General features: G+C 35.6%; 1 protein-coding gene across 1 annotated transcript in view; it reads right to left on the reverse strand.

Annotated features, from left to right (window-relative positions):
- The window catches only part of Pds5a (PDS5 cohesin associated factor A), a 90971-nt gene that overhangs the window by 40207 nt on the left and 37473 nt on the right, over positions 1-13291 (reverse strand). Inside the window, exons 8-13 of the mRNA XM_055623911.1 lie at positions 12489-12629; positions 10693-10808; positions 9940-10034; positions 8721-8866; positions 6202-6353; positions 4414-4527 (exon numbers count right to left, since the gene is read on the reverse strand). Coding sequence (XP_055479886.1) covers positions 4414-4527; positions 6202-6353; positions 8721-8866; positions 9940-10034; positions 10693-10808; positions 12489-12629 — 764 coding nt within the window. The remainder of the gene's footprint in view (positions 1-4413; positions 4528-6201; positions 6354-8720; positions 8867-9939; positions 10035-10692; positions 10809-12488; positions 12630-13291) is intronic.

The following is a 13291-nucleotide window of genomic DNA, read 5'->3' on the forward strand; positions in this document are numbered from 1 at the left end:
ATCAACATGGTACCAGTTAGTAACAATATTAGTCATATCCCTTAATGCTGCTCACACCCCTAATGATCTAGTAATATTTTACATTAGCTATTCACATTTTCCTACACCATGGTCTCTATCAACACCTGTCTGTGTCAGGGTCTGATACAGGTTTGTTCACAGCTGAGACTAATCAGAAAAGAAAGAAGGAAGGAAGGAAGGAAGGAAGGAAGGAAGGAAGGAAGGAAGGAAGGAAGGAAGGAAGGGAAAGAAAGAAAGAAAGAAGGGAGGGAGGGAGGGAGGGAAAGAAGGAAGGAAGGAAGGGAGGGAGGGAGGGAGGGAGGGAGGGAAGGAAGGAAGGAAAGAAAGAAAGAAAGAAAGAAAGAAAGAAAGAAAGAAAGAAAGAAAGAAAGAAAGAAAGAAAGAAAAAAACAGTGAAGGCTTCACCAGAATGTTGTATAATCTTTGTAAAACAAGGTGAACTTTTTCCCCGGCCTCCTCAACTTTGTCCCAAGTGCTTAAAGCCACTAAACAACATTGTTCTATAGTAGTGTAATCAAATTGAATGTGTTCTTGTAGATCAAAGTTAACACCCTTCAATCAACAACAGATCTTTTACTATATTCATTCCCCTCACTCTATTTTGCTGTTTAATATTTGCAGCTTCTTCCTTCCACCATGTTAACCACTGCAACTGTGGATTGGTCTCTAGTACAGCTGTCACTAATCCCTTCCAGTCTTGGGAAATAATTCTTTTTGAGTAGCCCAATTATTTAAAATGTTTCACATAAGGCAAGTGTACCTCAATATGAAACCACAGCCTGTTTAGACTGCCTTGGACCTATCATTTCTATAGGACGCTATCCTCTCTCATCATAACCTTGTTCCACATCAGCAGCAGGCATATGCTGTATGACTACTGGGAAAGCTGATGGTGGTGATCTCATAAACCACACTCTGGCAGTGCAGTTGGTTAACCCGTTCTCTCTAATGGGGTGTTCTGCTTTTTCAGCTTTTTTTTTTTCTGATCTTACAGCCTTCCAGCGCAGTTTCGTTCCTTCTCCTCCTGCAGGGAAACTCCCACTCTCTTGCCCAGTCACCAATACTTTCCTGTGCTCCCAATGCTTCCACCTCCACCCTCAAACTCTCCATTTTCCCTGACAATTTTGCAAAAGAGAGAGTAGAGTGACCCTTTTATTTTCCCATTTCAGCCATGTTTTGTTTCTCAGTCCCCTCCATTTTCAGTCGCAAATTTTCAAACTGCTCAGCCATTCTCCCAACCTTTTTTTGAAAACAGAATATAGGAAGAAAAAGAAAAAAACCGAAAATCCCCTATGGGAGCAAAGCGGAAGTATCCCAGTGGTAGCAGCCCCAAAAATTTTTTTGCTAATTGTCTTGGGGGGAAAAATCGACCCCTTCATTCCCTGACTTTTCTCTATGACATCTGAAACCAAATTTCCCATTCTGCCTAGCTCCATCACTGGATGACACTTGTAACTAGACTTTTTATACTTTTTGGGTTCTTTTTTTCCTGCTATTCTCCTCCCACACCTGGGATTAAAAGAAAACATATCTTTATAATAATGTTTTTTTGGTTTTAAAAAAAACCCAAATTCAAAAATTCTCACTACAGGTATAAAGACCTGGAATACAGAATATAAGTATGTGTTTGGGAGGTAATACAAATTGGAGTACACTATAGATAAATAAATAACAAAGGATATTTTTTTGAAAAAAATCTCACAGATTTATTCATTCATTCATTTATTATGTGGCATTCTGCCTGCAGATCTCATTATAGATGGTTGTGAACCACCATTTGGCTGCTGGGAATTGAACTCAGGACCAGTGTTCTTAACCTCTGAGTCATCTCTCCAGTCTCACAAAGGATTATTAAATGCCAGAAAAACAGATCTATGAGGAATGAAGACAGCTAAGTGTCAGCTGAAAGCTTCCTCCCTAAAAACTAGCTTTCATACTACCAGAAAATGCTACATAAGCTCCCAAAAGAAGGAAGCAACCAATAGTCCTAACCAGCTGTGATGCCTATAACTAGCATGGCACAATAACCCTAAGGGTTTAATAGTTGCATTCATATCTTGGTGGTAACCAACAGCTCTGTAATTATCACTATCCTTCAACAGGAGGGACAATCTTGACTGGCACTAGAAACTTAACCAACACCCAGGGCTAATTAGGTTATGAATCTTAGAGGCGTATCTATCACCACTTTATTAAAAACTGGTATAATTCCTAACTATACTCTAAATATTTATTTCACAGGTTAACATAGCTGTCACCCTTCACCAAAGAAGCTTCTCTTTGCAACAGATGGAGACCATTACAGAAAATAACAACAATCAAAATGCAGAGGACAAGTGACCCCGTTGTGACCATCTCAATTCACATATCTACAATACAGCCACAGCAACTAAGAACATCAATTAGGGAACATCATAGACAAGAGACCAGAAATATTTTAGGAACCAAAGCACCAAGAACTCTGGTGAGACTGTATCTCTTGGAAAAGACAGAGAAATTGTACCAATGCTACCTCAACATTATGACTGCCTAAACAACACCTGAACAAAGACAATACCAACAGACATGCTAACATGGAAGAACACCCCTAGACAAAACTATAAGCAACTAAGAAAATGCTGAAGAAAAGAAGTAGTCTTCCCTAGGGATGAGGTGCCTAATTCGTTATCTAATACCAAGTAGTCAACCCTAAAACCATTTCCATATACATAACACTAAACAAACTCAGCTGTATGTATCTATTTAGGCACAGGTGTGCACGTGCACATACTATCCTTCCCCCATTAAGATATAAAGAAAATAGCCATAAATTCAAGAGGGAGTAAAGAGAATGAGGCACATGAAAGGTTGGAGGGAGGGAAAAAATCATGTAATATTAACTTAAAAAAATTAAATGCTAGGCTAGAGAAATGCTCAGTGGCAAAGCATTTGCTATATAAAAATGAAGACCTGCTTTCATATCCCAGTACTCATGAAAAGCATTAATCCACGTCAGTAATCCCAGTGTTCCTATGAGGCAGAGACAGGAGAATCCTTGGAACCTTGAGGGCTAGCTAGCCTGGCATATACAAAAAATCCTGTCTCAAACAAGGTAGACAGCAGGGACTGACACCTGATATTGTCTGTTGGCGCTTACATAGATACTAGTGGACATGCATACTGGAACTCACACACATGCACACAGACAATCAGACAACAAAAAATGAAGAGTTTGTTATCAGGCATGGTGGACATGCCTGTAATCCTAGCACTTGATAGCCAAAGCAAGAATATCACTATTTGTCCATGGGAGCCTGACCTACATGAGACCCTGTCAAGACAAACAAAAAAGGGGAAAAAAAAAAGGACCTACGTCATGCAAATCCCCTCTGTATTCCAGGTGTCAAGAGAACTTCTAAAAATTCCTGTATGACTCAGTATTACCGACTAGATATTTAAAAATTAAAATAGGTGGAGGACTGACAAGCAGTACAGTACCTGTTTAGCATGCACAAAGCTTTCGGTCCCATCCCCAGCACTCTATAAACTGAGTGTTAAAGGTACCTGCTGTAATGCCAGCACTACCATTAGAAACTAACAGGTGTGCATGGTGGCGCACACCTGTTGATCCCAGCACTTGGGTAGGCAGGCTGATCTCTGTGAGTTCGAGACCTAGTCTAGAGAATAAGTATAGCCAAGGATACACAGAGAAACTATGTCTGGAAGAAAAATGATAAATAAAGGTCATCTGCAGCAATATGCCAAGCCTGGTCTGGTCTCCAAGAGATCCTGCTTAAAGGGAGAAAGGAAAAAGAAATTAGCCACCTGAAAGGAGCCTTAGCTTCCTTCAAATACTGATGAATAACGCTGCTGAAATCATCTCAAGGTCACAGCACTGGCTTCATGGAATTTCTTCTGATAATACATAATTTCAATCAAGCAAGAAGAAAACACTGGAAGAACCCAAACTGAGGTCAAAGTATACAAAATAACTGAATACAATACTTATGGAACACTTCCAAAAAATGTAAAAACTAAATATATAATATGTAACCAGAGTTATGTTGTCCAGGATGGCCTGGAACTCACAGAGGATCCACTTGCTTCTGACTCCAGAATGCTAAGACTAAGGGCATTTGCCACCAAGTCTGACACCCTAGTCCACTTGTATATGTCTCTTTTCACTCAAGATCTTGAACATCTATGTGAGCATTAAACTCACTATGTAGCAAAGGTAGTTAATTTTAATACCCACACACATAAACTTCTACACTATTGCTTGAATACCTAAAACCACATTATTAACACTGTTATCAAAAGTGTGTGCAAACAAGCAAAATGAAGACATGCATCCTGTATTAAAAATAAACAAACCCATCCAGGAAATATATGAGACATTGAAAAGTAACTTACTTTACAGCATTTGGATCCAAGCTAGCGTATAAATAATATAAGCATTTCATTCTCTCTTCTGTTTCCAGGTTATGGGGAACAAGATACTGAGCAAAGATTTTCTCTACCAATAGCCTATGGAAAATAAACACACAAACAATTATGCTATTTAAGAAGTGAAAAGTGCATTAACCATTTAAAAGATGAAAAGTGATTTAACCATTTTGTATGAAGTGTATTGTGTATACACCAATGCTTATCTCATCAAGGGTGAGAGCTATACGCACACAATGAAAAGCTTCAGTATACAGTCACTCTTTCACTCAAGAGAGTTGCAGTAGTTATTTTATATTTAGGTATTTTGTATTTGTGGCTTATTTCATTATATGTCATAAAACATTTGTTCTAGAATGCTTGAATGTTATTCCAAGGTAAGAGGGTCTCAAAGGCTGGCCTTGAACTCAGGGAGACCCTCCTGTCTCAGCCCTTCTCAGTGCTGGAATTATAGGTATGAGCACTGGCCCTGCCTTTTTTTTGTCAGTTCTGGAGAAGGAAAAGATTGGTGATTTTTGGGGGGTTGGGGGTTGGGGAGATCAAATCTCATGTATCCTAGGCTGGTCTCAAACTTGCAATGTGTATGCCAAGTTTGCCTTGAATCTCTGTCTGAGCCTCCAAAGTGCTGGGATTACAGGACTGTATTGCCAAGTTTTCTTAAATATCATTCTTAAACACAGGTGTCTGGCTGTCCCAGAGAATCTTCAGCATGCTGAAACCACAGACTAAGTTAAGTAGCACTACACAGAAAGCTCTAATACCAAGGACACCTAATTATCAAGAAAACTATTAACCTCCTCTGACTGCAGTTACGCTTCTTTCCTATGCTGTCATGTAGTAAAGACAGGAGGATCTCCCGTCATATTACTTCCTAAAAATTGTACACATCTGACTTTTTCTTCTCTCCAGTCTAAATTCCTATTATTCAGTATCATTAGAGTAAAAAAACCACAAGAGCTCTTCATTAACTAACACAATACATATATTCAGTGATGCATAAGTCATTCTAATTCAACAAAACATTGCAAAGTATGTTACAAAAATCAAAGTGGTTTACAAAAACAAGAGTTCTTCATTAACCAATATAATATATACATTTAGTGATACATAAGTCATTACTATAATTCAACAAAACATTGCCAAGTATTTTATAAAAAAAAAAATCAGCATTATAAAGAGAATAATAAGTAGCATTCAGAAAATGAAAACAGTTTCTCTACTGGTTGTAATAATCTGGCAAAAAGGAAACTATTGTTGAGAAGGACTACCAACCAGTGCTTTACTCAGACACTGGGCCTGGGTGCTATACACTTACTACCTAAACCCACAGGACAATCCAATAAGGAAAGCGTTATTACTCTTCCTTATTTTATAAAGCTCAAGTACATAAAAATAAAATGACAGGCTTGATGTAATATACGCTTTTAAGCACAGAATTCAAGAAGCAGAGTTTAGAGGCCAGCCTAATCCAGGATAGCAAAGGCTACACAGAGAAACCAAAACCAAAATAAGTAAACAAACAAATACGATAAGAGACAAAATGTTCCGTCTGTGTCCTGCCTTACTTACCCCAAGTTCATGCTTATTTCACTACTATTATGCTACTTTACAATCTCGGAAAGAATTATATTTAAGCACCATATGTATAAATATGCACAAAATTATTTCTATTTATTTAAATTTAGAAATAAATTATGTAAACATTAAATAGAAGTATTTAAAAATGAAAAGCAGTTTTGCCAAAATACTACTCACTTGTCATCAATGCTATTCTGATAATAGATGTGGAGAAGTTTGTCCTTTATCCAACTGACTTTCTCTGCGGCTTCCTTGCCTGCTTCACCATGAAGGCAGTATTTCTTATAGAGTTGAGCCAGACCCATCATGGCTTCTTTTCTTACTCGCCACTAGAAAGGATAGCACTTATGAGATAAGGAAGACATCAAAATTACATTAGATCTATAACCTGCAATGGCTGTACTAGGCTATGCAGTAGTTATTGTGTGCATTCACAGATGCACAGTGGATCTTCTCATAAGCACCTTTGACAAATTGCTTTTTTGCACCTAGTTCTGGTATGACACCAGAGAAATAACTATATACACTTTTCAGTAAAGTACTGTAGCTAAATGACCTACCAACTTTTTAGTTCCCCTCAATCCAAGCAAAGTAGTTTCATTCAGTTCAATTCTTTAAATATATACTGATGTGAATAAAAAGGTAAAAATAAAAATTGTAAATTATGTAATTTATTCTGTATATAAAAAGCTACAATACTTTAGTTAATTATATAGCCTTTGAGTTTTACTGTCAATACGAACAAAGTTCTATTGTTTTTAACAAAAGACTTGGGAACCAGATGCTGGGGTTAAAGCCTCCTCACTCAGAGCAGCAGAGAAAGCACCAGCTGACCTTCCGCAGAGAAGGAATACCCCTTCTCTAACACCTGCCCGTCTCAAACAAGAATCAAACAATGTTCCTCCTTTCTATTTTCTGCGCTTCTCTCTATCCATCCTCCTGACTCACTTTTACTCTTGTTTTCTTTCTTAATAATCCTATGTTCACTTCCTGTCAACTGGTTGCTTGCTCTGCCTCTTGACTTATGGTTGACTTTATGTAATTTTGTTTACAATATTCAATACAATTTCAATATTCAAGCAGAAAGCTCTTGTTTGCTAAGGATGAAACACATCACGACTAAAAACAGGTTTTTCTAGTAAATAACACAATCTTGGGGTCCACAGTGTGATCAAATAACCTTCAACAAAGTTCAGCACCAAGAATTCTGGAAAAGCAAAGTTGGTAAAAATATTTTCATATATCTTAAGTTAACTTCTTCACTTTGTAGACTTGCAAATAATGGGACTAGTGAGTTGGTTTAGCACGTAGGGGCACATGCTGCCAAACCTGGTGATTGAATTCAATTCCAGGACCACATGGAATCCTCAGACCTTCATGTGCACTCATAGACATGCACACACACACACACACATACACACACCAATAATAATAAAAAATTCTGTAACAAAAATGTTATTTAGGGTCTGGGAATACACCTTGGTTAGAACAGTGCTTGCCTAATATGCATGGACCCCTAGATTTGCTAGATAGGTAATAGCAAGTTAAAACGGGGAAGAGGAGATTCTGTAATGCAAACTCACGACCACACGCACATTTAAACTAAGGCAAAACAACAAACCAAACTAATAAAAACAAAAAACCACCACACCTCAAAAGTTTTAACTACTAACACTGTTAAACAAATTAGTGTTCTTTTCTTTTTTCAACATCTGCCACATGACTATTTTAAAAATAAGATGAAAACCACCTCTGGTAGTATGTCAAAACATACTGATACACCCTAAAATCACACCCAAATTATGCTTTTCTAGAAAACAGAAGTTTTTCAACAATGTCAAATGAACCAGTACAGTGTAAAGTAATCGCTGTTAAAAACAAGTCTGGCTTGGGGCTGTAGAGATGACTCAGTGGGTAAGATCACACTGGCTGCTCTTCCAGAGAACCTAGGTTCACTGCCTAGCACCAACATAGCAGTTCACACTTTCTTACTCCAGTTCCAAGGGACCAAAGGCCTCACACAGACAAACATGCAGGTAAAACACCAATGCACATTAAAAAAGCAAAACCAGAAACAAAAACAAAACAAAACCAAGTTTGGCTCTTGCTTAAGGCTGACTCAACTCTCCTTTAGTAACTATAATGGTTTGAGACATTACCTTTCCATATCAACCCATGTTTCTAACTGTATCCAATGACAGAAGCAGCAAAATAAAGTAATCACAATGCCATTTCTTCTCTTAGCAGGCATTATGGAAATAGTACTTTCTTAGAAAGTATATTCTTTTAACTGAATGATAGAGACCCAGCTAAGCTATACAAAATATAAATAAAAAATATACATAATCAAATGACTTGCCTTTTATAAACTAAAATGTGCAGAAAAATCAAACTATTTCATTACCTATTTTTCTTTCTATAGTAATGATACAAGAAAAATCCATTCCCATAATATAAAAAGATTCAGAAGCCAATATATTTATTCATAAAGATAAGTAAAGAATCTGTAAGTTCACAGCCAGCCTGTTAAGTTCCAGGACAGCCAGAGCTATAGCAAAACCCTGTCCCTATACCCTACCCCCAAAGACCCCCAACAGTTCTACATTTAGCGTTTTTCTGGTATACAAATTCCAGACATGCGTAGCAAACAATTTGAACACTGTATGTCAGGGAAGAACAAAACTCTCAGATCTTACCCGTTTATCCAGTGTCCTTTCCCTGACGAAACCAAGCAACTGATCATTTACTAAGGCAAGGTCCCTTTTGGCAGCTGTTATTATAGTAACAATGACATCATGACGAATGGCTTCTTCTGGATCATGTGACCTAACTTTCAAATATTCTGTGATTGAAAAAGAAGAGTTAATCTAAATGTTAGCTATATAAATTGTCATGATTCAGAATGATAAAAACAAAAGTTTTGCCCATGTTAATGTTTATAAAATACAGGATGATTTAAAATCACCTATAAAAGAGGACTGAGTACCCTTTACTACTCATAAAACCATGCTTATTACTTCAGAGCACATTCTAATAAATAATGTATTTTGGTGGAAGGTCAAATGACATCATAGTACTAGCTTTACAGTTTGGAAAGTCATTTATAAATTAAACAGTACAAATACTCATAAAACAAATGATATATACATAACATAAAATAGAATATGACCTTTTAATAAATTATAATAAAATAAAAGTTATTTCTTCTGTTTTTAATAAATGGTTGATAAAAGTGTTTTATTTGATACTGCCTATTTAGTAGGTTTAAATACCTTAAATTGAATAATAGAAAGCCAGGTGATGGTGACTACTCCTTTAGCCCCAGCATTTGGGAGGCAGAGGCAGGTGGATCTCCAAGTTTGACACCAGCCTGGTATATAGAGTGAGTTGTAAGACAGCCAATGGCTATGCAGAGAAACCCTGCTTTGAATGAGGACCCCCCCCAAAAAAACCCCTAATAACAAAAAGTTACAATTTAATCTATAAGACAGCCCTCATTTTTCTCCACACATTTGGTATTTTAGTATACTTAATAATGTAGATGTGATTTGTATCTATTTATTTTGAGACAGGTCTCACTGTGTAGCCCTGGCTCTCAGAGATCACCTGCCTCTTCCCAAGTGCTGGGATTAAAGGTCTGCACCACTATATCCAGCTGTGATTTGTATCTAAATTCAATGACATAAGGATTACATTATCTCAAGTTATGATTTCTGGAAAAAAAAAAATCCCAACAATCAATACATGAATCTTTCAAAGGCAACTTTACTTTATAAAAAGGAAATAATTTTCCAGCCCACAAAGCATGAAACCATCCTAGAATCAAATCCTTTTGGAAACTAGAGTTAGGTTCAGGTCACATTTAAGTGTTTTTTATAGTTAATGTATGTTCATATGTGTAACTAAGGAGCTTACCGGTGAGATCCTTTGCTAAATCTGGGTGATTCATCAAACAGTGACTGGCAAATTTCACACTTTCTAATCTCACAGGAACATGAATGTCATTAAATCTAAACAAAAGGATTGTTAAGTATTAACAAGGCCAAATAATTATTTTCAAGTAAATGAAATAAAAGTGTTTATAAAAAACAATGGATACTGAGTAGAAACTGTGTTAATTACACTGACAGCTAAAGTGTTCTATGGAAAACCACACCTTTAACCCTCGCTCAGGAGGCAGAGACAGGAGGAACTGTGTGTTTAAGAACAGCCTGGTATAGTGAGTTTAAGACAGCAAGAGCTACATAAGAAGACTAAGAAACAGAAGATACATAATTCTACAGAAACATTTTACAAACAGAAGATACAAAATTCTATAGCAACATTTTACAAAGAGTATGTAACATTTTACCATGTTGAAACCAAATCTAGCATAAATATATTCTCCAATTCAAGTAACACATTTTACAGTCCCAAAATTACTAGAGCTTGAAATTTTACTACAAAATAAAGAATACTCAGAACACTCCCACATGCTGTGGCACTACCCTCCACACCCACACACTCATGTACAAAGTGTTACAATGAATGAGTAAGCTTTCTTCATAAATACTTTGCTCAAGAAACTTATCCTAAAAAGAAACAAATATCAATTAATGCTTTGGTATGTGTAATCTTAATCTCATGGACTCTGAGAGCATACAAAATTCAAAAGTCATGCCTTCTTACCGCCCAAGAAAACACTGCCAAAGAGGCCGATTCTGTGTTGCTAAATCTGAATCTTTAGAGCCAAACAATTTAGCTAGTAGTCGAACCACAGCTAATCTTTCTTCACCATCGTTGCTCTACAAAGAGAAAAGACAAAGGGAGCCTGCCCTTTATTTCCTAAGTAGCAACAATTTTATATTTCAACTTATATGATGAATAATGTAAAATATTACATGCTCTTGTTTACTATGGAATTTTTTTTCTGATTCCATGTTAGATCATCTGGCTTTCTGACCTTAATTTATAAATACTTATATTATGTTAGTTTATACCTACTTTACAAGTTACATGTTGACTATAGACACTTTGTATAAATAGAATCATTTTATTAAATCTTTCGTCTAAGACTTTAGGAAAGCCTGCCAAGGACAAAGTGACAAATAATTCCTACCCTAGTAAGCTTCCTTCATAAAGGTTCTTTTTTGCAAATGAAACATCAACACAAATACAGATTACTTAAGGTTCTGGTATACAGTTTTGGTAATGATTCTCCACTGACTACAGAACATGACAGAATAGAACAACACTATTAAGAAGAATGGAAATTCAAAAATCAAGTTAACCATTCTCAGGAAGTTTTTGGGCAATGAGAGTAAAATATGTACATTTGTACAAAATGATGTAAAATGACGATTATGTAAGGCTTTAACACAGTAGTAAAATGAAAAATTTTAAACTTTTCTCTAGCAAAAATAAAACAATGCTGAGAAATATCAGCATTTAGTATGTCCAAAATTTACTAGTTAATCCATTTTACTTTTTAATGGAAAATTAATGTCTTAATTGTCAAACAGTAGATTATATGGAAATTTTGTATTACATGAGAGTGACTATATTTACAGACCTGTGATTATTTCAAGTAATATGACATTTCAAATTTATAAACTACTATTTATAAAACTGTTAAGCTAGCCAAGATTTAACTCCCTGCTTCCATCATTGTAAGATGTCAGTAAAATGACCTTTAGGTGTAAAAATGCTTGTTATTGTTGACATACAAGTATGTTGATATAAGTTACAATGAAGTATTATCTCATGATGATAAATGCACATGTGTGTGTGTGTTAAACTGACAATATGAATAAGTAGAACAAAAATTTAAAAATTCGGTTGGGTGCAGTGGTGCACACCTGTAATTCCTGCACTCAGGCAGATAGAAGCAAGTGGATCTCTATGAATTTGAGGGTCCGCTAGTCTACAAAGTAAGTTCTGAATAGCCAAGGCTACAAAGAAAAACCCCCGTCTTAGAAAAAAACCAGAATAACAACAACAAAAAGATTTTAAAATTCTATATTAAGGTTATCCATTATTTTTCTAATATTACATTTATTGTGTACATGACTATATGTGCATCCTAAAATACTAAATCATAAAAATGATTAAAACCATTATAAATTTAGTATCTACTTAAATACATGATTATTTAATACTGAAATGCTGAATATTATAAATTTCAAAGATGTCAATAATTTCTTCTCATTTATTTATTTAGTCATTTTACAGCCTGATCCCAGCTCCCATTTTCTCTTCCAGTCCTACACTCACGACCGCCATGAGTGGTCGCGACACTAATGTCACTAATGTGACATCACCATGACACTAATGTCACATCTCTTGTGTTCACTAGTACATAACAAGCAGGCACATAATGTTACATGAGCTAAACGAGATAAACTAGACTCATTTCAATTCCTTTAAAATTACAGAAAAAAATCTTCAAAGCATATTTTTTTTTCCTGTAAAGCTCTGTACCATACCTTCAGTTTGAATTCAAGCTGCGGCATGACAGATAACAATAAATGAGGGTCAATAGCGAAAAGTTCCTGAATCAGATCAAATACATGCTCAGACAGATCACTGACTGACGATCTTCCCAGCACCAGGACTTGATTGAAAAACTAGAGGAGACGTGAATATTAAAAAATTGTTATTTTACTTAAAAATTTAAACAGTTTTCTATAAATATACACGTAAAGAATTACTGAGCATTATACATACAACTGAAAGGAATGATAAAGATTAGCTACTAAATTACTAACATGTAAGTGGACAGTCATAAACAACAAGAAACAACCTTTTGAATATTATCCAATCATGAATGTTATAGGGAGAAATTAAAACAGGTAATTGGCTGTGACATTTCTGAAAACTTTAATTTTCACTCAAATAAAACAATTTAGACAACATGTATAATTCATTATAGGAACATTTATAATTCATTATAGAAACATACAAAGCAATCACTCAGGAGTGAAAAAAATTTAAAGTCTCAGTCTGATTTGTATTTGAAAATTATTCTATTTTCCTTTCTTTGAGTTTAATGATAAATACTACTTTAGGGCAGACTAAGTCTACCTTAATTTAAGTTTCTACATTCTCTTGTTTTATAGCTAGTGAAAGTCAAATGCATTCTTATTCAGAGGATAAAAATAAAGGTTCAAGATGCAAAAGCTAGTTGATAATTTTACATGCTTTTAACTGGTGTAGAGTTAAGAGTATGCACTGCTCTTGCAAGTTTACTTCCCCAAATTCATTTATGTGGCTCACAACTGCATGACAC

This window comes from Psammomys obesus, unplaced genomic scaffold (genome assembly GCF_907164565.1).
Source record: "Psammomys obesus unplaced genomic scaffold, mPsaObe1.curated_primary_1811, whole genome shotgun sequence".
In the NCBI taxonomy this organism is placed as follows: Eukaryota; Metazoa; Chordata; class Mammalia; order Rodentia; family Muridae; genus Psammomys; species Psammomys obesus.